Consider the following 26,012-nt stretch of genomic DNA (forward strand, 5'->3'; position numbering starts at 1 on the left):
ATGAAGTAATCATAAAGGGATTCTTTAAAGACCACGCCACCCCAGATATCAGAAAGGCTTTGAACCTACATATCGGCTATGATGGAAAAAGCATAAGCGAAATCCTGTCAATAGCCAAGCTCCCGCTTTGACAGCTGCTTCGGTTGCCAGCTCACTCACTACTATGGAACTCTCTCTCCACCTTGATCTCCTTCTTGCCCTTTATATGCAACCAGTGGACCATCAGCTGTGGTGAGGACTGCAGGGCCTGCTCCCTTCCAAGGCCTTTTCCAGCTAGCCCAGGCCCTCACAATCCAGGCTACATAAGGACTCCTGTGGCAGTGCCTAGAGAATGGGGCTGGACTCATTTGGAACAAACTCTTGGGGAAGTGCGGGGTTGTTTCTGCTATTGCCTCCCTGTCCTTGGTGTGGGCAAGTTCCACGGGGGGGATGCACTGGGACATCCAATCTCAGTGATCACGGGTAGGAGGAGGAGTTACGCTAAGACCAGACCATGTCATTACCGAGGAGGCAGGTTTAGTCATTGTTTGAAGACTATCCCTGCCTCCAAGTCTGGTCTTGACCGGGTGGATACTGGAATCAACAAGGGAAACCCACATGACCGGAAGGTGTTGCTGTGTAATGCTAGGTCAATGATTAATAAGACCACTGCCATCCATGACTTGATCGTGGATGGAGGACTTGACCTGGCATGTGTAACAGAGACTTGGTTGGATGAAGCAGATGGGCCTGTCTTAGCTGCTGCTTGTCCACCAGGTTTCTCTTACACACAGCAACCCAGGTCTTACAAGGGGCTGCTCGGGACTTCGGGGAAAGCATGGCCTTCATGCGGCTGTCCCTGAATAAGTTTGGCCCAACTCATAGTCACGGACATGCCTTAGACCTGGTGTTCACTTCTAGTGACATGGGTGATCTGACACTAAGTAAAAGTGAAACAAAATAAGTGCCATGGTCAGATCACTTCCTGGTGCAACTGGACTTCTCCGCGCCCCTTCCCCTCTGCAGGGAGGTGGGACCAATTTGGATGGTCCGCCCCCGCCACTTAATGGATCCAAATGGTTTCCAGAGAATGGTAGGGGATGCTTTATCCCATGTTGATGGCATTTCAGCTGATTCCCTGGTGGCCCGCTGGAATGCGGAGTTAACCAGGGCTATCGACTGTCTGGCTCCAAAGCGCCCTCTTCTATATTTAGAAGGAGGTAGACACCACCATGGGAGCAGGGCTGGGGCGGGAGAGTGCGGGAGCCCTGTCTGGTCAAGTTGCATGGAATCAATTTCAATCCGTTACCCCCAAGGATGTGGACAGGCTGCTTGGACACATGAAACCAACCACCTGTCTCCTTGATCCTTGCCCATCCTGGCTAATAAAAGCAAGCCAGGAAGGGCTGGGTGATGGGCTCTGTGGGGTAGTGAATGCTCCCATCTGTGAGGGAGCATTCCCAGACCCACTGAAAGAGGCGGTCATTAAACCGCTTCTTAAAAAACATCTTTAGACCCGGCCAGTATGACCAACTATCGCCCAGTCTCAAATCTTCCATTCTTGGGCAAGGTGATTGAGCGGGTGGTTGCTGAACAACTCAAGGCACGCCTGGAGGATGCGGACCATTTGGATCCCTTCCAATTGGGATTCAGGCTTCATCATGGGACTGAAACTGCCTTGGTCGCACTGCTTGATGAACTCTGGCGGGCTAGGGACAAAGGTGAGAGCTGCTTCCTAGTTCTGCTGGATCTCTCAGCGGCCTTTGATACAATCAGCCATAACATCCTTTTGGCCATCTAGAGGGGCTGGGAGCTGGGGGCACTGTTATACAGTGGTTCCGCTCCTTCCTCCTGGGCCGTGTCCAGAAAGTGGTGGTGGGGGATGAGTGTTCAGACCCCTGGGCCCTCACTTGTGGGGTGCCTCAGGGTTCCGTCCTCTCCCCCATGCTTTTTAACAGCTACATGCAGCTGCTGGGAGAGATCATCGGGGGTTTGGATTGGGTGTCCATCAATATGCAGATGAGATCCAGCTCTACCTCTCTTTCAAATCAGAACCAGTGAAGGCGGTGAACATCCTGTGTGAGTGCCTGGAGGTGGTTGGAGGATGGATGGCGGCTAATGGATTGAGGTTGAATCCTGACAAAACAGAAGTACTGTTCTTGGGGGACAGGGGGCAGGTGTGTGTGGAGGACTCGCTGGTCCTCAATGGGGTAACTGTGCCCCTGAAGGACCAGGTGTGCAGCCTGGGAGTCATTTTGGATTCACAGCTGTCCATGGAGGCACAGGTCAATTCTGTACCCAGGGCAGCTGTCTACCAGCTCCACCTGGTACACAGGCTGAAACCCTACCTGCCCACAGACTGTCTCGCCAGAGTGGTGCATGCTCTAGTTATCTCCTGCTTAGACTACTGCAATGCGCTCTACATGGGGCTACCTTTGAAGGTGACCCGGAAACTACAACTAATCCAGAATGCGGCAGCTAGACTGGTGACTGGGAGCGGCCGCCGAGGCCATATAACACCGGTCTTGAAAGAACTACACTAGCTCCCAGTACGTTTCTGAGCACAATTCAAAGTGTTCGTGTTGACCTTTAAAGCCCTAAACGGCCTCGGCCCAGTATACCTGAAGAAGCGTCTCCACCCCCATCGTTCTGCCTGGACACTGAGGTCCAGCGCCGAGGGCCTTCTGGTGGTTCCCTCATTGCAAGAAGCAAAGCTACAGGGAACCAGGCAAAGGGCCTTCTCGGTAGTGGCACCCGCCCTGTGGAACGCCCTCCCATCAGATGTCAGAGATAAACAACTACCTAACATTTAGAAGACATCTGAAGGCAGCCCTGTTCAGGGAAGTTTTTAACGTGTGACATTTTAATGTATTTTTAATCTTTGTTGGAACCCGCCCAGAGTGGCTGGGGAAACCCAGTGGACTGGGCTGGGGTTTCAGAGTAACCTCAACCCCTGGTTATTTCTCTCACATTCCCCTTCCCTGGTTCCTTTAATTTTCCCACCATTTCTGCAAGTTCTTGTATATCCATTTAGATCACTTTCTCCCCTTATTCTTCCTTTATTATATATTATACTGTTGACTTTACCTTAATGCTGCTAGCATTTTCACTTGTTTACAATTATCTTCCAGATACTCCACAAAGTTTTTCCACTCCTCTTTATATACATGATCTTCTTGCTCTCTTATCTTACTTGTTAGACCTGCTAACTCTGCATATTCTATCATTTTTAATTGCCAATCCTCCTTTTTAGGAACCTCACTCACCCGCCATTTGGGAGCTAAGAAGATCCGAGCTGCTGTAGCGGCATACATAAATATTTTTTCCTGACCCTTGGGTACTTCAGTCTTTACCATAGCTGTCAACTTTCCCCTTTTCTTGCAAGGAATCCTATTCAGAATAAGGGAATTTCCCTTTAAAAAAAGGGAAACGTTGACAGCTATGGTCTGTACCATTCCCAGAAGGAATGCCTCTGGGTTTTTTTGGAATTTTAAGAAATCATTTACAGCCCTTATCTTTTGACGGTCTAATCGGTATAGCATGGGCCTCGTCTTGTTCAGGTGGGTTTTCGTGAAAATGAGAGTACAGTGCAAGATCCATCTGCCCTATTCTGGCATTAAAATTTCCTGCCAGAATTATGCAAGATTCAGGGTGCAGAGACGTACAGCTGTATAGAGAGTACAGAGATGTACTCTTCTAGCTTTGACCAGTTGCTCTTGAACAGTTGCTTATGATGCATAAGGGGAAGGTAGACATTCGGACCTAAAGTCGATTATCAAGGCTGTCACTAAAGGTAGTATGGAGGTTGGTTGCTTTGATGCTGGTCGAGATCAGCACAGCCAGATCTTCTTTAGGTCACCCCCCCAAAAAAAAAATCAGACAGAACAGCATGGCTGAATCCTCAAAAGCAAGTGCTTTGGTTGGAGGACCAAGACGTGCCTCTTTGCTAAATGATATCATAAAAACATGGCAGCAACTACTGCCAGCAAACAGTACACTTAGCGGATGTTCACATTAGGATAAAATAGCACGATGGGCATTAGGTAGGTTTCCTCTGAACACCCCAGCCGGGCACCTCTGATTTACAGAGGTGCTTATGTTTCCAAATATATGGGCTCTGAACTGTGCAGGGAAGCAGCAAGCTTCACATCCTGGTCTTTGAGGTGACAGCTGGTTCTTGCTTGGAGTGCAATCCATTTGTTTTCCAGAATGAAATAGGATGGGAGGTAGATAGTATAGGAAGTTGCCTTATACTGAGTCAGACCACTGGTCCATCTAGCCCAGTGTTGCCTACTCTGACTAGCAGCAGCTCTCCAGGCTTTCAGGCAGGGGTGATTCCCAGCCCTACCTGGTGATGCCATAAGGGATTTTACCTCAGACTGTCTGCTTGCAAAGCAGGTAAGTGTTCTACCACTGAGATGCAGTCCTTGTGGGAAAACGTCTCTCTCCACCTATCGTTCTTTCCCTGCAAACTCCCCAAGTCTGTTTTCTGTTGTTGTTGTTGCTGTTATTAGTAATTTATTATTTATTGCATTTATACGCCACATTTTCCTCCAAGGAGCTCAATGGCATCTCATTTAATCCTTACAAAAACCCTGTGAGGTAGTTCAGGCTGAGAGGCAGCATCTCCGAGGGAACTTCATGGCCAACTGGGGTTTTGAGCCCTGTGTCCCACACCCTAGTCTAACCACTATACCAGGCACTTCCAACTCCCAAGAGACTGTGATCTACTCCCAGTATAAAAAAACTGGCAGTGATCTACCCATTGTCATTTGGGGGAGGAGGAGCATGCATCGGGTGGGTGCGTGGAAGAGGAAGATTGCCCAGAGTTGTTGAGCTTTTTTGGGGGGAGGATTTACCAGATTTGGAGGGTGGCAATTTGAAGGTGGAAATCTGACAGAGAACGAAATTGCCGCTATCCTTCCTAACGCAGCACCGTTTTGGGGGGCTGGGTGGGTGGAATCAAGGGAAAACTCTCTTTAAAGACAAGATGAGAAGTCCTTACCCTGAGCAGGCATAAACTAAGATTGCAATCTTCTAAAGTAATTTGTGCTGGCAAAGACAGAATTTTTGAAAATGTAATCTGGGCTGTTTGACCCAATGAAATCATAGAGTCAAAGAATGGTAAAGTTGAAAGGGACCTCAGTCCAGTGCAACTCCTGCAATGTATTAACCACAGCTCAGGAATCCCTGGCAGATGGCCATCCAGGCTCTGTTTCAAAACCCCAAATGAAGGAGAGTCCACCACCTTCTGAGGGAATCTGTTTCACTGTTGAACAGCTCTTACTGTAATAATAATAATAATAATAATAATAATAATAATAATAATAATAAAAAATTTTATTTATATCCCGTCCTCCCCAGCCGAAGCCGGGCTCAGGGCGGCTAACAACAATCAAATAATCACTTCCGGTCAGCGCCAGCAGATGAATGGCGGATTTCCTCCGAGCTCCGGAGGGAATCGGCTTTGCGGAGATAGGGTCTGGCCGCTGCGGCAAAGCGGAGACCTGAAGAAATCACAGGCGGTGAAGCCTGTGAACTTAGAGGCTCGGTGGGCTCCATTTGCGCCCCCCCCCCCGCTGCGAAAGAGCCTTTTTAAAGGCTCCGGAACGGAAAGGGGGTGTGTGGCGCGGAGCTGAGAGCCGTCTACCCTCTCCGCGGAGCGAAGCTGCAAGCCATAGCCGGAGAGCACTGATTTCTTTCTGGACAATTGGAAGCTAAAACAACTACCCGTGAGTAGGACTAAGTAAATATTTGGAGGAAATTTACAGTAAATTCGGCCGAAACGGGAAAGGTATAAACAGGAAGTCTGCCTTTCCGGTCTTGTAAATAGATCAAAGCAAAGAGACTGTAAAGCTACAACTTTGAAAGACGTTATTAAAGGCTTAAAATCCAGCACCAAAAAGGCGATCCCCCCACTGTTTGCAGGGACAGAGGGGCGAAATTGAACAATATTTATTCCTTCAAAGAAAAAAAAGGAGAAAAGGTTTATCTGCTGCCTTTAAAACCTGGGAACGGACTGCCTATGACAGGGAAGCCGACTACTGGGATGAACTGTCAACACTTTAAGGGTAAAGAATTTTGACTTAACTCTGAAAGAAAGATACAGTGTCTCCAGTACTGCTATTGAAAGTAACTTTTAAGGATATTGAAAGTGTGACTTTTAAGAGATATTGGAGACTTATAAGGATTATTTGTTTGAAAAGTTACAAAGTGAAGTTGGAAGTGTGTCCCCCTAGAGGAGACTATGTTGCAATAACAACTAAGCCAATAAGTAACTAAGCTGTGGAAAATTCCTCTTCAAAACAAATTTTTTCAGGCGTGTGACTGACCTTGGGCTGTGCATGAGAGTGTTATGGCAGATGGAAAAGGGAAGATAGAGCTGACACAGGAAAAGACCACTAGGTCTGGAAGACAATACAAGATAGATACCACACAACAGAGAAGGGCTTCAACATCCGGAGCAGCAGGCACAGCAGGAGCTGCTGCCTTGCAAGTTAAGCCAAAAGCTATGTCATCTGAAGATTTGTTGGCCCAGGCACTTGGTAAAATCAATGCATCTTTGGAGAACTTAGCCAAACAGGTTGCAGAGACAAATAAACAGGTTGCAGAGACAAATAAACAAGTAGCTGAGGCCTCAGCAAAAATTGATTTGAACACTACAAGTATTAATGAACTGGGAAAGAAGGTGAATTCTAACACACAGTCCATCGAAAAATTATTGGAGGAATCGGCCTCGACTAGGAAGCTAGCTGAGGAAGCTAAGGAAATTGCAACCGCCGTCCAAGAGAAGATACCACCGGTATATAAGAAACTTGAGGATCATGATCTGACACTGTCTATGATCGAATTACAAGGAAAAGAGAGGAATTTAAGACTCAGAGCAATACCTGAAAGTGAGAAAGATAATTTGGCAGACTTCCTTACAAAGGAATTTACAGATTTTTGGCAACAGGACCTGGGGAAGGAAGAATTTAAGATAGTGAGTGCATTTAGGCTTGGTAGAAGACAAAGAAAGAACAAGGCAAGAGACTGTTTGATTACCTTAAGAACAAAAGAAGAAAGAGACAAAATTTTAAATTTGCACTACCAAAAAACTTTGGAAATTGGAGATTCATTTGTGGAGATCTTTAAGGACATACCTAAACATATTCTGGACGTAAGGGCCTACTACAGAGATCTTGTTGTGTTATTGAGAAGAAACAGAATACTTTTCAGGTGGGAATTTCCCCAAGGTCTATCTTTTAAATATAAAGGAAGAAAAATAAGAATAAAGACAGTAAATGATAAAGACAACTTTTTGAAAGATCACGAGGAGGACTTACAGAAGGAAGTGGAATCTGGAGAGGAACCAACCGCATCAGGAATAGGAATTACAGACATAGCAAATCTATCATATGGACTCCCTGGCCTAGGGAAAGACATACCACCGACAGAAGAAGAACAACAACTTGGTGCAGTCGGAGGGAAAATCAAATAACTCATCATGGCTTTGCAACTTCTAAGTTGGAATTGTAATGGACTTAATTCCCCTCAAAAGAGAAAAGGGGTCTTTCATATATTAAGAAAGGAACAATTGGACTTGATTTGTCTTCAGGAAACACATGTAATGAGGCTACACAGGAAAATACTTATCAATAAGAGATTGGGACAAGAATTTATATCGTCTGACAAGGTCAAAAAGAGAGGAGTGGTGATATACGCAAAAGAGAAATTTTCACCGAAATTAATTTTTAAAGATGAACAAGGAAGATATTTGGCTATTGAAATTCAATTTCAAGGAGAGAAATTTCTGATTGTAGGGGTGTATGCACCGAACGAGGGGAAAGCTGAATTTTTTAAGAAGTTGCATGAGGTACTTTTGGACTACATGGACTATAATATAATCCTGATGGGGGACATGAATGGAGTCGTATCTACAAATATGGATAAGGCACAAAAACAGGTAGTCACCAAAGATGGTAGACTACCAAAAACTTTCTTTGAAATGACCGACAATATGGATTTGATTGACATTTGGAGAACTAAGAACCCCCTGGAGAGAGAGGGAACTTTTTTCTCTGAAGCCAAGATGACATGGACCAGAATTGACCAAATTTGGATTACTAGAGGAATGGCACCAAAGATAAAAAAGTGGAAATCTGCCCTAAAACTTGCTCTGACCATAATGCCGTAAAGATGGAGATGAAGCAAATAACAACTGGCATTTTTAGATGGAGGATGAATGACGCCCTATTTAGAGATGAAGAAGTATACAGGAAGGCTCAAAAAACCTTGAAAGACTATTTTGAAATAAATATGCCAACCAATGTTGAAAAAAGAGTAATCTGGGATGCAAGTAAAGCTGTGATGAGAGGGTTCTTGATACAACAGAATGCAATAAAGAAGAGAAGTCGAAATGAGAAAAAAGATAAAATTCTGGAGAAAATAAAAGAAGGGGAGAAAAAATTGAGAGTAAAGCCAAAGTCGCAGGAGATTTTGAGAGAAATAAAACTTTATCAAGTACAATATATGGAATTGATGAATCAGGAAATAGAATGGAAAATTAAACAAATGAGACAGAAGACTTTTGAATCAGCGAACAAATGTGGGAAATTACTGGCTTGGCAACTGAAAAAAAGACAAAAATTAAACACCATCACAAATTTAGAAGTAGAAGGAAAGGATATACATAATCCAAATGAGATTAGAAATTGCTTCCAGAAGTACTTCAAAGAACTATATGCACAAGGGCCACAGAATGAAATGGACATTGACTGTTTTTTGAAAACAAATGGATTACAAAAAATCTCACAGGAAAGTAAACTAATGCTGAATTGTAAAATATCAGACCAGGAGATAGAAGGTGCCATTCAAAATATGCAATTAGGCAAGTCTCCAGGACCGGATGGGCTGACTTCCAGATATTATAGATCCTTGAAAGAGTGGCTACTACAACCTTTGAAGGAAGTCTGCAGAGATTTTGGAAGGAAAAAGGGCACCAGAATCGTGGAAAGAGGCTTATATTACACTAATACCGAAAACGGAAACCGAAAAGACTCAACTTAAGAACTACCGTCCGATATCCTTACTAAATGTGGATTACAAAATTTTTGCTGACATTTTGGCCAAGAGATTGAAAAAAGTATTTGTCAGGGAACTGCCATCGGAGCCCAGAGTGGAGGTAACACTCCCAGACGATGCAGGAGAAGGGACCAGCAGGGGGAGAGAGACGTTTTCCTCCGGGGAAGGGAATGGGCGTGAAACCAGGAAGTCGGAGGGATGGCTCCAAGACTCTGCCACAGAAACCAGCGGGGAGAGCCCAGGAACCCCGCTGGCGACGCCCACTCTGCGCAGAAGACTTCCACGCAGAGAATTTAGGAGGAGACTTGGTGTCAAACAGCTTTTATGCTGGAGGAAGTTTAGGAAACACCCACTAACGGATTCTGCCAGCGACTGACACAGCCACGGACTTAGTGCTGTGCGGCCAGGGAAAGGTTTAGCCAGAGATCGTTGCCTAAAGCAGCAACCTCCCCTTACGCACGAGCAACCCCTAATTCCTTTACAGCAATCCGTTAGTCCTTGACGTTGCTTGTGCACAACGGCAGGACAGGCAGCATCATGAGTCAAACCGGAGGAGCAGGCGCTGGAGAGGGAGCAGCGGCAGCGCCAAATCTGGAAGAGAGAAACCGAGATTTGGAACAGCAGGTGGCTCAGCTGGCGGCGCGGCTGGATGAAAGGTGGACTCAGGATGCCCAAGGAAAGCCCACCCCCATCGCAAGGAAGGTACCGGGACTGGTGCACAAGTTTGGGGGAAACCCCAGGGATTACAATGCATTCAGGACGGAGGTACAGTACGCGCTGGAACTGCAGTATGATGACTTTGCTGACGATGGGGAGAGGGTGGCTTATGTTATCGGGCATCTTCAGGACGCTGCCAGGGAATGGATCCGGCCATTAATGGCAACGCAGAATGCTGCCCTTAAGGACCTCAGGAAGTTTTTTGGCGCCATGGACGCCATGTTCTCAAGTCAGTTGGAGCAGAGTGTGACTCGAAGGGAACTGATGGCTTGCAAGCAAAGGGGCCAGTCAGTTAGAGAGTACTGGTCACGTTTTGCGATGCTTATCCATAGACTTGGGTGGCAACTAGCTTGGGAACCAGTGCAAATGCTATTTGAGGAAGGCTTATCCCCCTCAGTGAAGGACGAACTTTCCCGCGCGCCCCACCCTCAGTCGATGGATCAGCTGACTAAGGCTGTACTGGCCATAGGAGTACGCCAAGAAGCGCGCGCTCTAGAGAAGCGGGAAGGGAGAGGAGAGCGTTGGCATGACAACCGCATTCCTGAAATACTGGAGCAACCTTCCCAGCCAGTGGAACCAATGGAGATTGGAGGAGCGCGGGCGCGGGGGGTTGCAAACTCCAGCGAAGTTCGAAAGAAGGAGGGAAAGGAGGGGAAAACAGTCAAAAAGTGTTTCCTCTGCCAACAGCCGGGACATTTTGCCAGGGTTTGCCCTCAAAGGAAGGCATGGCAAGGAATGGTGGGGGCTGCTGGCTGTGAGGAGAGGGGAGATCAGGAGCAGGGAAAAGCCAACGCTTGGCTGCCGATCAGCGGGCACAGCAGCCAGGCCAGCAACCAGTAAAAGTGCCCAAGCCAGACCCCCCCCCAAGCAGCCATAGCCATAGAGGTGGTGCTAGAACTCCCTAATGGGCACCCAATCAAGGTTAAGGCACTGCTGGATTCAGGCAGTTCCTGCAATTTTTTCAGCAAGGATTTCGCGCTGGAGCACCAGCTACACCTCCTGGCGCTAGAGTGCCCCTTACGAGTAATGACCATTGATGGCAGAGAGCTCCTGGGAGGGGAAGTGACGCACCAGACTCCCCCCATGAGAATGAGGGTCTCCAGACACACAGAAACCATTGCCTTTCACGTAGCCACACTGGCAGGACCACCAATCATACTAGGAATGAGCTGGCTGGCACTACATGATCCAGTAGTGGCATGGCACCAACGGACAGTTGCCTTTGGGTCAGCTCACTGCTTGGAACACTGTCATGGGGGGGAAACCCCGAGGATGGCCATAGCCAGGGTGGCAGGTATGGCGGTGGGGGAAAAGGGAAAGATACCGCCACAATACGCTGACCTGCAGGATGTCTTCAGCGAGAAGGAAGCGGATAAACTACCCCCCCATAGGCCCTTCGACTGTCAAATCAAACTACTCCCAGGAGCTCAGCTACCAGTGGGTAAACTGTATGCCATGTCAGACAAGGAGATGCATGAGTTGCGGGAGTTCATTGACAAGAACCTAAAAAGGGGTTTCATAAGAGAATCAAGGGCGGTGGGGGGCAGCCCGGTGTTCTTTGTGGACAAAAAGGATACTGATAAGCCGAGGCTCGTTGTGGACTACCGGGGCGTCAACCTCGTGTCAGAACCCGTGACCTTCCCAATGCCCAGGATTGATGACATTTTAACACGGGTGAGGCAGGGGAAAATTTTTACCAAGCTGGACCTTAGAGGGGCATACAATTTGATCAGAATGAGGGAGGGGGACGAATGGAAAACCACCATGTTCACCCCCCTAGGAGCCTTTGAGTACCTCGTTATGCCATTTGGATTACAGTCGGGCTCCGCCTGCTTCCAAGCTTTCATGCACCACGTGTTGGGACCCCTGCTGTACAAGAACTGCGTGGCCTTTTTAGATGACGTGTTAATCTATTCGGACAACGAGGAGCAGCATGTGAGAGATGTCAGAGAAGTGCTAAAGAGGCTACAGGAAAACCAGTTGTGGGTCAAACTGGAGAAGTGCCAATTCCACGCCCGAGAAGTCGAGTTCCTGGGATACAGGTTGTCGGACAAGGGCCTAGCTATGGACCCAGGCAAAGTGCAGGCGGTGCTGGAATGGAAGACCCCCAAGACCCGGAAGGATGTACAGAGGTTCCTGGGGTTTGGGAACTTCTATCGGAAGTTCATCAAGAACTTCGCCCACTTAACCGCACCCATCACAGATTGTCTCAGTAGCAAGAAGAAGTTCGTCTGGACAGAAGAGGCACAGCAATCTTTTGAAAGACTAAAGAGGGCATTCGCTTCGGAAGAGCAGCTCTTGCACGTGGATCTGCAGAAGCCAATGAGGCTGGAGACAGACGCATCAGACCGAGCTGTAGGGGCGGTGCTGCTCCAGCCTGGGGACCAGTCCAGCTGGAGGCCGTGCGCGTTCTTCTCGAGGAAGTTGAGCAAGTCGGAGCAAAACTACACGGTGTATGACAGGGAACTGCTTGCAATTTATGAAGCCTTTCGACACTGGAGACATTTGTTAATAGGGGCGCAGCACAAGATCCAGGTGTGCACGGACCATAAGAACCTGGAATACTGGAGGACTGCACGAGTACTCAACCAACGACAGGTGCGATGGGCTCAGGAGTTCTCCAAGTTTTTCTTCGAGATTCGGTACGTACCGGGAGAGGAAAACGTCAGAGCAGACGCCCTATCCCGGAAGCCGGAGTACACGGAGGGAGAAGGACCACCAGAGCCCGACATGTGATCGCCGAGGACAGATGGGTGTGTGGGGGAGTATTAGTAGGGAGACGAGAACTAACCGGGCTGATGAGGGACGATGAATTCGCCCAAGCCAAAATCAGGGAACTCAGGGGCACGGGGGAAAACCATGGGGGTTTTGAGGAGAAAGAAGGGGTACTGTATTACAGGGGAGCACTGTATGTACCAGGGGATGACTTGAGGAGAAGGGTACTCAAACAACTCCATGATAACCCGACGGCGGGGCATTTCGGTCAACACAAAACCATGTTGCTTGTCACCAGGCAGTTCTGGTGGCCAAGCGTCAGGGAAGATGTACGTGAGTATGTACGAGGGTGCGAGTGCTGCCAGAGAGCTAAAGGGGAGAGGGCGGCACCCGCGGGGTTACTGGAACCCTTACCCACACCGGGAAGACCATGGGAGGTAGTATCCATAGATTTTATGACCGATTTGTCCAAGTCAAGGGGCAAAACAGCCGTCATGGTGGTGGTGGACCTGTTAACAAAAATGTGCCATTTTATCGCTTGCTCACATGCGGTGACGGCAGAGGAAACTGCCAAGCTGTTTGTGGATCACATTTTCAGGCTGCATGGCGCCCCCTTGAGGGTTTTATCAGACCGGGGGAAGCAATTTACTTCCAGGTTCTGGAGGAAGCTCATGAGTTTGCTGCAGGTCGAGGTGAGCTTCTCGACGGCCAGACACCCGGAAACTAACGGACAAGCGGAAAGAGCGAACAGTATACTCCAACAATACCTACGCTGTTATGTCAGCGAGAGGCAGAGCGATTGGGTGGAGAAGCTAGCGCTGGCCGAATTCGCGTACAATAATGCGGAACATGTGTCCACGGGAATGAGCCCTTTCATGGCCAATTATGGGGGTCACCCCAGGGCTTTCCCAGGGGAAGGGGAAGAGAGGTGGAGTGTACCGGCAGCAGAGCAGTTTGTGGAGGAAATGGAGGCCTTGCACCAACAACTTAAGATGAACTTGGAAAGGGCCAAGGAAGTGTACAAAAGACAGGCAGACAAGCACCACAGGGAAGGGGAAACCATACAGGTTGGGGACCGGGTGTGGTTGTCAACCCAAGGGTTACCGTTCAAGGGAGGTTGCAAGAAATTGCGGCCAAGGCGGCTGGGACCTTTTGAGGTGACCCAGCAGGTAAATCCAGTGGCTTTCAGGCTCAAGTTGCCGACCAGCATGAAACCACACCCAGTGTTCCATCGGTCATTACTCTCACCATATAGGGAGGGACGGGAATTTCCAGGACGAGAGAGAGAGGTCCACACACACCCACACGTAGAGGAGAGGGAACTTAGTAGTCAAGCCGCGGAAATACTCGATTCAAGATGGCGTGGGGGACAGGTGGAGTATTTGGTGGCTTGGGAGGGGGAACCCGAGTCGGAAAACACGTGGGTTCCTGCGGAAACCATCAGGGATGAGTATCTCCGGAGGGAGTTTCACAGCAGGTTCCCAAGGAAGCCCAAACCTACAGCGTGGTTTTGGGAGGAGCAATTTGGCACCACAGATGAGGAAGAGGATTTTATGGGGTTCCCGGCCTCCGAAGAGGAGGAAGGAGAGGTATCCGAGGGAGAGGAATCGGATTGGGAAGATTACCCGCTGCAAAGAGATAGCAGCAGGTGGAGAGCTATGTTTGACTCTTCAGAGGATGGGGATAGCTCCTTCCGGGGATTCCCCGCATCACCGTCAGAGGTAAGGGAGGAATTTAGGCCAAAGGAACGGGACAGAGGTGAGGGGGGTCCTGGGGGGGAGGTGGATGTCAGGGAACTGCCATCGGAGCCCAGAGTGGAGGTAACACTCCCAGACGATGCAGGAGAAGGGACCAGCAGGGGGAGAGAGACGTTTTCCTCCGGGGAAGGGAATGGGCGTGAAACCAGGAAGTCAGAGGGATGGCTCCAAGACTCTGCCACAGAAACCAGCGGGGAGAGCCCAGGAACCCCGCTGGCGACGCCCACTCTGCGCAGAAGACTTCCACGCAGAGAATTTAGGAGGAGACTTGGTGTCAAACAGCTTTTATGCTGGAGGAAGTTTAGGAAACACCCACTAACGGATTCTGCCAGCGACTGACACAGCCACGGACTTCGTGCTGTGCGGCCAGGGAAAGGTTTAGCCAGAGATCGTTGCCTAAAGCAGCAATCACCCCTTACGCACGAGCAACCCCTAATTCCTTTACAGTATTGATGGAAGAGATTCATAAGGACCAAGCGGGCTTTCTCCCGGGAAGACATTTGTCTGATAACTTGAGGAACGTAATTGATATCTTGGAAAAACTAGAAGTGAATATAAACACTAAAGCAGTTCTGATATTTGTGGACGCGGAGAAAGCTTTTGACAATATCTCTTGGAGTTTTATGAAAAAGAACTTACAGGGTATGGGGGTAGGCCAAGGTTTTGAGAATGGTATAGGTGCAATATATTCTGAACAAAAGGCTAAATTAATTGTAAATAATGTGGTTACGGAACAATTTAAGATAGAGAAAGGGACACGACAGGGATGCCCAATTTCCCCATTGCTCTTTATTTCGGTCCTGGAGGTCCTGCTGAACATGATTAGAAGGGACCGGTTGGTTAAAGGTATACAGGTTGGAGCTAGACAGTATAAACTGAGAGCATTTGCAGATGATCTAGTTTTGACGTTACAGGAGCCAGAATCTAGTACCAAAAGAGTTTTAGAAGTAATTCAAGAATTTGGCCAAGTGGCAGGATTTAAATTGAATAAGTCAAAAACTAAGGTTTTAGAGAAAAACTTAACACCGATTGAAAGAGGGAAGTTTCAGAATGAAACAGGACTAACTGTTGTGAAGAAAGTGAAATACTTGGGGATTAATATGACAGCAAAAAATGGGAATTTGTTTAAAGATAATTATGAAAAATGTTGGGCGGAAGTGAAAAAAGACTTAGAAATTTGGACAAATTTGAAGCTCTCCTTGTTGGGTCGAATTGCAGCTATAAAGATGAATGTATTGCCTAGAATGTTGTTTTTGTTTCAGACATTGCAAATTGTGGACAAGATGGACTGTTTCAAGAAGTGGCAGAAAGACATTTCTAAATTTGTCTGGCAGGGCAAGAAGCCAAGAATAAAATTTAAGATATTAACTGATGCAAAAGAAAGGGGTGGATTTGCCCTGCCAGACTTTAAACTTTATTATGAATCAGCAGCGTTCTGCTGGTTGAAAGATTGGCTGCTTCTTGAGAACACAGACATTTTGGATCTAGAAGGTTTTAACAATGTTTTCGGGTGGCATGCATATCTGTGGTATGACAAGGTGTTTTTTTTTATATAAAATATTTATTGAAATTTTCAAAAAGTTTAAAGAAAAACAAAAAACAAAAAACAAAAAAAAACAAAAAACAAACATATAACTTTCAATCACATATTTCCTTGACTTCCCCACATCTCCTTCTTGTATTCCAATTCAGTTTTTAATTCAACAAGTTCCTGTCCCCAAATTTTACCTTATTATATTTAAATCCTTTTACTTAACCAATTTTAACATAAACCTCAATCTTTATACATCAAAACTTATTCTTAATACCTTTTTCTAAAGTCAACCCCAATTCCATTTCACGAATTCCCCATTTTAATCTAAGTAACAAAACAAAATATTTACATAAAAAAAACCAAATATATTTGTACCGCCTTTGGATACCCAAAACCCCACTCCCCGCCTTTCCCGGTTTCAATCTCCAACCGATGTCCATCAATCCATCTGGTGTCAGCCTGGTGACCTCACGTCCGAGGCCCTTAAATCTCTCTCCTTTCCTCTCTGCCGGTTTTTTTGATAGTCCTTTATGATAAACACCAAATCTCGGAGAAGCTCTGTCCCAATAAGGTCCATGTTTCTTCCTGCCAGGCCTCCATATTTAGAATTGTAATCCAAGTTTTGTTTTTTACTTCTTTTAAGTCCAAAAATCCCAAAAACTCCTGCTTCCACTTTAATCAGGTTTGTCTTTTCCTTTGAATCCATCTTTACAGGCCTTTGGCCTGCCAGGCCTCCATATTTAGAATTGTAATCCAAATCTTGTTTTTTACTTCTTTTAAGTCCAAGTGTCTCAGAAACTCCTGCTTCCACTTTAATCAAGTTTGTCTTTTCCTTTATGTCCATCTTTGCAGGCCTTTGACTCTCTTTAATCCTCTGCTGCATTATAGCTCCTCCTTCCTTTCCCTCTAACTTGTCATGTGTTTCTTCTCCCACTTTTTCAGGTTTCTCAAATTTCTTTTCTTGTTCAGCTGCAAGAGTTTTTAGCTCAGATGCAAAGTCTTTTTGTTCTGGTACAAAGGCTTGAGTCAGGTCCCTTCCAATTTCCGCAAGTTTATTTGCTTTTTCATTCAATGTTGTAGCATTTCTAGCCAAAACAATGCTTTGTTCTTGAAATTTTCCCAGACGAAGAAAGATTTTCTCCAGTTCCATCTGTATTTTTCCACTTACAGCCATTCTGTAATGTCCCAGAGCCCCCTCTAGGGGAGTACTGGTTACTTAGTATTCCTTCCAGTTCTAATCCAAAAGTCCTTTATTTTCCTTTGTTTTCGACAATTTGTTGCCTAAATGTAACAAATATAGCCAGCCGAGGCAATAGAAACAAAGTTCTCTCTCTTTTTTTCCCTCTCAGCTTTGACAGCTAGTTTGACAGCTGTCAAAGCCTTCTATATCTCTTCAACAGGCTCCCTCACGGATCGCTCCCGGGTCCTGGGAGGGGGTAGCAATTCCACTCTCAAAGTTAACTCTTATCCTCCAGCACATTCACTTATACTGCCAAAACGTGAAATTAATTACTTTTAACTTCTCACGAAGAAGACGTTCTTTTCAACCTTAGTTATCTTGTCCTTGCTTTAAAATGTTTACAAAAGGGGGAGACGGACTTCCTCTTTGCGCCTTCCCCGCTCGTGCCGAATCAAAAAAGAAGTTTTTAATATCCAATTTCCGTATTACTCACGGGTTGTTACTTTTAGTCCAAATGATCAAAGGAAGAAGTCAGCGCTCTCCAACCATGGCATGCGGCTTCACTTCGCGAGACGGGTAGACAGCTCTCAGCTCCGCGCCGCTCACCCCCGGTCTGTTCCGGAGCCTTTAAAAAGGCTCCTTTGCAGCGGGGGGGGGGCGCAAATGGAGCCCGCCGAGCCTTCAGTTCACAGGCTTCCCCACCTGTGATTTATTTCGGGTCCCCGCTTCGCCGTAGCGGTAGAACCCTAGCTCCACGAAGCAGATTTCCTCCGGAGATCGGAGGAAATCCGCCATTACCGTTGCTGGCGCTGACCGGAAGTCCTGTGGTATGACAAGGTTAAAGCTCATAAAGCATTTAAAAACCATATTGTCAGAAGAGCATTGTTTAATGTCTGGACAAGATATAAAGATTTACTTGAAAATAAAACCCCAAGGTGGTTATCACCGATGGAAGCGAAGGCTCAGAAAAAGCTCAATATGGAGGCCAAATGGCCAAAATATTGGGAGATTTTGGAACAAGAAGGTGACAAATTGAAATTGCAGAGCTTTGAGAAACTAAAAGATAAAGTGCGAGACTGGCTTCATTATTTTCAGATAATGGAGGCTTATAATTTGGACAAGAAAATTGGCTTCCAGGTGGAAAAATCCAAACTAGAAACAGAACTGTTAGAACCCAAAACTAAGATACTATCAAGAATGTATAACTTGCTGTTGAAATGGAATACTCAGGATGAAACAGTTAAATCTGCTATGATTAAATGGGCACAAGATGTTGGACATAACATTATGTTTGCTGACTGGGAACAGTTGTGGACCACAGGTATGAAATTTACGGCATGTAATGCCTTAAGAGAAAATATTATGAAAATGATATATAGGTGGTACATGACCCCAGTCAAGCTTGCAAAAATTTACCATTTGCCCGATAACAAATGTTGGAAATGTAAAGAAAATGAAGGTACATTTTTTCACCTTTGGTGGACGTGCCCTAGGATTAAGGCTTTCTGGGAAATGATTTATAATGAATTGAAAAAGGTATTTAAATATACCTTCGTGAAGAAACCAGAGGCCTTTCTCTTGGGCATGGTCGGCCAATTGGTGCTAAAAAAGGATAGAACTTTCTTTATGTATGCTACAACAGCAGCAAGAATACTCATCGCAAAGTATTGGAAGACGCAAGATTTACCCACTCTGGAAGAATGGCAGACGAAGTTGATTGACTTTATGGGATTGGCAGAAATGACTGGCAGAATCCGAGACCAGGGAGAAGAGTCGGCAGAAGAAGAATGGAAGAAATTCAAGGATTACTTACAAAAACACTGCAATATTAATGAATGTTGAGTGATGTTGGATTGAAATTAAGTGGTTTTTAGCTGTAATGGTTTAAAAGAATATGAAAAAATGGTTCTTTTTTCTTTGTATATAAGTAAAAGCTTAAGCTACAATAATTTAAGAAGATGGATAGAAAATAAGGGGTTTTTTAGCTGTAATGCTATGAGATAAGGATTTGCTGGATAAACAATTTGAACTGGAATACAAGAAGGGGAGGCATGAGGAGGTCAGGGAAATATGTTATTGAAAAATATGTTATGAACTTTATGTGTTTTTATTATTTTTTCTTTTTAATTTTTTTTCTTTGTTTGTATAAAATGGAAAATTCTAATAAATATCTTTAAAAAAACAGCAACAATCAAATAATCAAACAATCAAATAATCCAACATTCTAAAAATATTTCATTATAAAAATTAATTAAAATCAAGTTGATGGCAACCATTAAGCAAAATTCTGTGCAGGTTGCCAGAGGAGGGAGTCAGGCTGAAGAAAAGCTCTTCCTGATGTTTAGTTGAAATCTCCTTTCTTGGAATTTGAATGCATTTGTTCAGGACTTTCTGGATCAAGAAAAAACAAGCTTGATCCATCTCACCTGTGATAGCCCTTCAGATGGCTCTCATGTCAGCTCTCCACCTTCTCTTCTCCAGGATAAACATTCCTAACTCCCTTGACTGTTCCTCTTTGGGCTTGGTTTCCAGGTCCTTGATCATACTGATCACCCTCCTCTGCACACATCCTAGCTTGCCAATATACTGTACTTCTTAAACTGTGCTGATGATAACTGAATTCAGGACTCCCAGCAGGGTCTGACTAAGGCAGAATAGGGTGGGACCATTATTTCCCTTGATTTCTGCTGATGCAGCAGAGAATAGGATTAGCTTTTTTGCTGCTTCATCACACCATTGGCTCATGTTGTTGTTCTGCTTTCAAGCCAGGGGTACACCATTCTATATTTGTGCATTGGGAATGAAATCTACAGTCATCTTCTGATTTGCATTCAATCACACACACCACAAACACACAAAAAGATGATTTACCTTCAGCTGCCCTCTTGAAAAAGACTTTGCAGCTCCCGCAGGTGAGTGCTCCATAATGGCACCCAGAAGCTTTGTCCCCACAGATCAAGCATGTCTTCTGTGGTGGGAAGTAATAGTCAATGGGCAGAACATGGTCTCTTGCAGACTGCAACCTTTGGAAGCAAAAGAGAGAGAAGGGCAAAGCATCAGATGTTGGCAAATGCATAAGAACTACTGGATATTAAAGAATATTCCAAAAAATGTTTATTAGCGTGAACCTGAAAGAGAAATATCTTAAGACAATATTCTACTGGTACTTAACTCCATGTAGAATTAGTAACACTTTTGGCCAAAACATACATTGTTGGAGGTGTAACAGAATTAAGGCAGGGGGTGGACTAGATGAGTCTAGGGATTTATTTATTTTTTAAATAATGCCTTTCTGGACAGAAGTACTGAATTTTATGTACAGGCTATGATCTCCCAAGAAACCCTAAAATAGCTCTCCTTTCGATACTTCATTCTGAAGTCATTGATACCGATTACTGTACTGCTAACAACAGGAAACAGTGCATTGCACAAAAAATGGGGAAATAAAGGACCCTGCCCCAATAAATGATTGGTTAAGAAAACCTCTGCAAACTGTCTTAATGAGAAAGCTTACATATGAGAGAAACACAGTACTTAATAATCAAGAATATAAATGTATTGAGAGGTTGGCCTTATTTTTACCTTTGTGGAATGGCAGCGTAAATGACAATATTTTTCATATTGATCACTCTCCTCTGCACACATTCCAGCTTGTCAATATCCTCCTTAAACTTTGGCACTCAGAACTGGACACAGGACTCCAGGTGGGGCCTGACCAAGGCAGAATAAAAGTGATACTATGACTTCCCTTGATCTGGACACTTGACTTCTGTTGATGCAGCCTTAAATTGCATCAGCTTTTATTCCTGCTGCGTCGCCCGATTGGCTCACATTAAGCTTCTGGACCCTCAGTTTATCATTTCCTTTTTGGTATTTATTAACTTTTGGAATGGACTAATACAGTGGTTCTCAAAGTGGGTGGTACTACCCAGAGGGGCAGTGGTGTCAGCAGAGGGATGCTGGAAGTGTCCAGAGTGGCTGGGGCAACCCAGTCAGATGGGTGGCATATAAATATTATTATTATTATTATTATTATTATTATTATTATTAACCATCAGACTATACACTTCCGGGTCAACCGCGAACATGAAAGCAGCTTCACCAAGACAAGGAAGATTCGAATGGAGTAAAAAGGGGAGTAGCGAAGGCAATGCAGCCCCCTGTAACTCCCAGATTGCAGGGGATGATGAAGATAACCCATGTACTGTGAGGTTTGGAGCTTACAGGGTTAACAGCTCTGTGTGTGTCCTGCATCTGGGGAGGAGCTTTTCCCTACATTCGGAGAAAGCTGAGTTCTTTGTCTGTGAGTTACTTTTTCTGCCAAGAGGCAGAGACACCATGCCTGCCGTCTCGGATGGTCTGTTTGTTATTTTATCATTCTGATGTAAATAAAGCTGTTAGAGGAACAACAGTGTGTGGACTCTCTCTCTTCTGCAAGCTCACTCACACAAGAAGCATGCGCTGTGCCGCTCTGCTGCAAGTCCAGGAATTCTGTTGCTGTGGAAACGTACCGAACCCGAACATGCACGTTGTACTCTGCTGCTCCCTGCCTCTGACAGAGTCAGAGGATCCCATTTTAGACAGGTCCAAGTGGCACAGTGCAGGCAGACATCACAGCTGGCTCCATATTGAGAAGCCTCGGACAGCAGAAAGGTAAGCAGCTGACCTCCTATTGTTGTTGTTGTTGTTTAGTCGTTTAGTCGTGTCCAACTCTTCGTGACCCCATGGACCAGAGCACGCCAGGCACTCCTGTCTTCCACCGCCTCCCGCAGTTTGGTCAGGCTCATGTTTGTAGCTTCGAGAACACTGTCCAACCATCTCGTCCTCTGTCGTCCCCTTCTCCTTGTGCCCTCCATCTTTCCCAACATCAGGGTCTTTTCCAGGGAGTCTTCTCTTCTCATGAGGTGGCCAAAGTATTGGAGCCTCAACTTCACGATCTGTCCTTCCAGTGAGCACCCAGGGCTGATTTCCTTAAGAATGGATAGGTTTGATCTTCTTGCAGTCCATGGGACTCTCAAGAGTCTCCTCCAGCACCATAATTCAAAAGCATCAATTCTTCAGCGATCAGCCTTCTTGATGGTCCAGCTCTCACTTCCATACATCACTACTGGGAAAACCATGGCTTTAACTATACGGACCTTTGTTGGCAAGGTGATGTCTCTGCTTTTAAAGATGCTGTCTAGGTTTCTCATTGCTTTTCTCCCAAGAAGCAGGCGTCTTTTAATTTCGTGACTGCTGTCACCATCTGCAGTGATCATGGAGCCCAAGAAAGTAAAATCTCTCACTGCCTCCAATTCTTCCCCTTCTATTTGCCAGGAGGTGATGGGACCAGTGGCCATGATCTTCGTTTTTTTGATGTTGAGCTTCAGACCATATTGTGCGCTCTCCTCTTTCACCCTCATTAAAAGGTTCTTTAATTCCTCCTCACTTTCTGCCATCAAGGTTGTGTCATCTGCATATCTGAGGTTGTTGATATTTCTTCCGGCGATCTTAATTCCAGCTTGGGATTCATCCAGTCCAGCCTTTCGCATGATGAATTCTGCATATAAGTTAAATAACCAGGGAGACAATATACAGCCTTGCCGTACTCCTTTCCCAATTTTGAACCAGTCAGTTGTTCCATATCCAGTTCTAACTGTAGCTTTTTGTCCCACATAGAGATTTCTCAGGAGATAGATGAGGTGATCAGGCACTCCCATTTCTTTAAGAACTTGCCATAGTTTGCTGTGGTCGACACAGTCAAAGGCTTTTGCATAGTCAATGAAGCAGAAGTAGATGTCCTTCTGGAACTCTCTAGCTTTCTCCATAATCCAGCGCATGTTTGCAATTTGGTCTCTGGTTCCTCTGCCCCTTCGAAATCCAGCTTGCACTTCTGGGACTTCTCGGTCCACATAATGCTTAAGCCTGCCTTGTAGAATTTTAAGCATAACCTTGCTAGCGTGTGAAATGAGTGCAATTGTGCGGTAGTTGGAGCATTCTTTGGCACTGCCCTTCTTTGGGATTGGGATGTAGACTGATCTTCTCCAATCCTCTGGCCACTGCTGAGTTTTCAAAATTTGCTGTCATATTGAGTGTAGCACCTGGACAGCATCATCGTTTAAAATTTTAAATAGTTCAGCTGGAATATCATCACTTCCACTGGCCTTGTTATTAGCAGTGCTTTCTAAGGCCCATTTGACTTCACTCTCCAGGATGTCTGGCTCAAGGTCAGCAACCACACTACCTGGGGTGTACGAGACATCCATTTCTTTCTGGTATAATTCCTCTGTGTATTCTTGCCACCTCTTCTTGATGTCTTCTGCTTCTGTTAGGTCCTTTCCACTTTTGTCTTTTATTATGGTAATCTTTGTACGAAATGTTCCTTTCATATCTCCAATTTTCTTGAACAGATCTCTGGTTTTTCCCATTCTATTGTTTTCCTCTATTTCTTTGCATTGCTCGTTTAAGAAGGCCTTCTTGTCTCTCCTATCTATTTTTTGGAAATCTGCATTCAATTTCCTGTATCTTTCACTATCTCCCTCACATTTTGCTTGCCTTCTCTCCCCCGCAATTTGTAAGGCCTCATTGGACAGCCACTTTGCTTTCTTGCATTTCCTTTTCATTGGGATGGTTTTAGTTGCTGCCTCCTGTATAATGTTACGAGCCTCCATCCATAGTTCTTCAGGCACTCTGTCCACCAAATCTAAATCCTTAAACCTGTTCCTCACTTCTACTGTGTATTCATATGGGATTTGACTTAGATTGTAGCTTACCGGCCCAGTGGTTTTTCCTACTTTCTTCAGTTTAAGCTTGAATTTTGCTATAAGAAGCTGATGATCTGAGCCACAGAAAAAAGGGAGCAAGTGCATAAAGAGCAGCTGGCAGACCAGATGCCCATGCTGGAAATGAGACAGAAGGAATCCGTTTTGAGATTTTGTGGAGTTGTGTAACAAGGATGAAAATATTAAAGAGAGACTGCCTATAGGATTAGTGGAAGTCTTGAGGAAGAAAAAAGAAGAGATGCTGGAGGCTATTGACAGAGCTTTTGAGTTAGATCTGCATTTGCCAGAATGAAGAAGCTACCAGGGGATTGCCTGGTGGAATTTTCCTCCAGAGGAATCAGAGACAAAATTCTCAAAAGACAAAGTGGTAAGAATTCACCTCTACACCACCTCCATTTGTTACTTGGGTTAGGGACCACCTTTTCAATAAACCACAGAACCAAGGAAACAATTTCAAGTCCAGCATCCAGATTAAGGGACCCAGCATTTTTATTTATTTTATCTATTGCAATAGGACAGCCCTCAACCCAACGTGCCAGTTGAGAAGGTCTGCCCCAAGGCACTTCGGTACTAAAGCTTATGTGGTAGTTCAAACACAGCAAAAAAAGAGCCATAAAACATCTCCACATACATCAGGAAAGGTTACAGGTCATAGAAAACATGTATGGTGTCTTCCTGCTCTCTATTTCCCCGGCTATCACCTTGGTGTAGGGCTGGGCGATATCTGGTTTTCAATAGCATGATATATCACCAGCTAAACATCACGATATCTCGATATATCACTGGTCCTGAAAGACCTACTTTGGCTCCCAGTACGTTTCTGGGCACAATTAAAAGTGTTGGTGCTGACCTTTAAAGCCCTAAACGGCTTCAGTCCAGTATACCTGAAGGAGCGTCTCCACCCCCATCGTTCTGCCCAGACACTGAGGTCCAGCACCGAGGGCCTTCCGGCGGTTCCCTCACTACGAGAAGCCAAGTTACAGGGAAGTAGGCAGAGGGCCTTCTCGGTAGTGGCACCCGCCCTGTGGAACGCCCTCCCACCAGATGTCAAAGAGAAAAGTAACTACCAAACTTTTAGAAGACATCTGAAGGCAGCCCTGTTTAAGGAATCTTTTAATATTTGACAAATTATTGTATTTTAGTATTTTACTGAAAACCATCCAGAGTGGCTGGGGAAACCCAGCCAGATGGGTGGGGTATAAATAAAAAATAAAAAAAAATAATAATAATATATCCACAGCGGTGGAGGGCCCTACCGGGCTTCCCTGCAACAATGAAGGGCCCTGCTGTGCCTCCCCACAAAAGCAGAAGGCTTCACCAGGCATCCCTGCGGGAGGAGGAGCGCCTCACCACGCCTATCCGCGATGGAGGGCCTAGCCGGGAACCCTCGTGGAGGAGAAGGCCCCCACCGTGCCTCCCCACAGTGGTGGAGGGCCTCACCGCACCTCTCTGCAACAGCTAATGCCCTTACCGCGCTTATCCACTACGGCAAAGGGCCTCATTGGTTCTCCCCACGGCAGAGGAGGTCCTTGCCGTGCAGCCCCATGATGGAGTAGGGCCACACCACGACTATCCCTGGCAGCAGAGGGCCTGGCCACGCCTTTCTACAGTGACGGAGGGTGCGCTTCCCTGGGGCGGCAGAGAGCTTTGCCGCACCTCCCCACGATGGTAGAGGGCCTTGCTGCACCTCCCCATGGCAGTTGAGGGATTTAAAATGTAAAGTAGTAGATTTCATAAAACATATTAAATAAACTTCCATATAATATATTTAACATATTTTCAACTAATTTAAGAATAGGTCAAGTGATTTACTAGTCAAGTTGCATCTGCTTCCCCACTCAGAGGTCTAAGTACAATCTATGCATGCATAAACCCCACTGAGTTCAACTAAACTTACTTCTACTTTCCTGGGAGTAAGCCCCATTGAATTCAGTAGGGCTTGCTTGTGAGTAGACACGTGTTTGCTTGTACCCTCCCTATCATTCTTTTTTAAATTTTATTTTTATTTCATTTTAATACACCACATACAAAAAAGAAATATGAAAATAAACAAATATCCATCATCTCCTAGCAACTAAGAAAAAGAAAGAAAAATAAAACACTCACCCTCCCCATCATTATCACACAGTACCCAACCTCCCATTTCAGCAGAAGGCAGCCAGTTAAATCTTCTCCCATTTCCCCCTGACACAGAAGCCACCCCCCCAAAAAAAACTCACCCCATCAATCTCTCCCTTTTTATCAAAGGGGAGGACAAGCAAGCAAAGACTTAATCTCATTTAAAGAAATAAATAAATAACCTTCCT

The 26,012-nt window shown here is 45.6% G+C and overlaps 1 protein-coding gene across 1 annotated transcript in view; it reads right to left on the reverse strand.

Moving 5' to 3' along the window:
* The window catches only part of LOC310753827 (androgen receptor-like), a 409,607-nt gene that overhangs the window by 321,180 nt on the left and 62,415 nt on the right, over positions 1–26,012 (reverse strand). Inside the window, exon 2 of the mRNA XM_083595177.1 lies at positions 19,817–19,968. Within this exon, the coding sequence (XP_083451303.1) occupies positions 19,817–19,968 (152 nt within the window). The remainder of the gene's footprint in view (positions 1–19,816; positions 19,969–26,012) is intronic.

Source organism: Podarcis filfolensis (genome assembly GCF_964270895.1).
Source record: "Podarcis filfolensis genome assembly, chromosome: W".
Classification (NCBI taxonomy): domain Eukaryota; kingdom Metazoa; phylum Chordata; class Lepidosauria; order Squamata; family Lacertidae; genus Podarcis; species Podarcis filfolensis.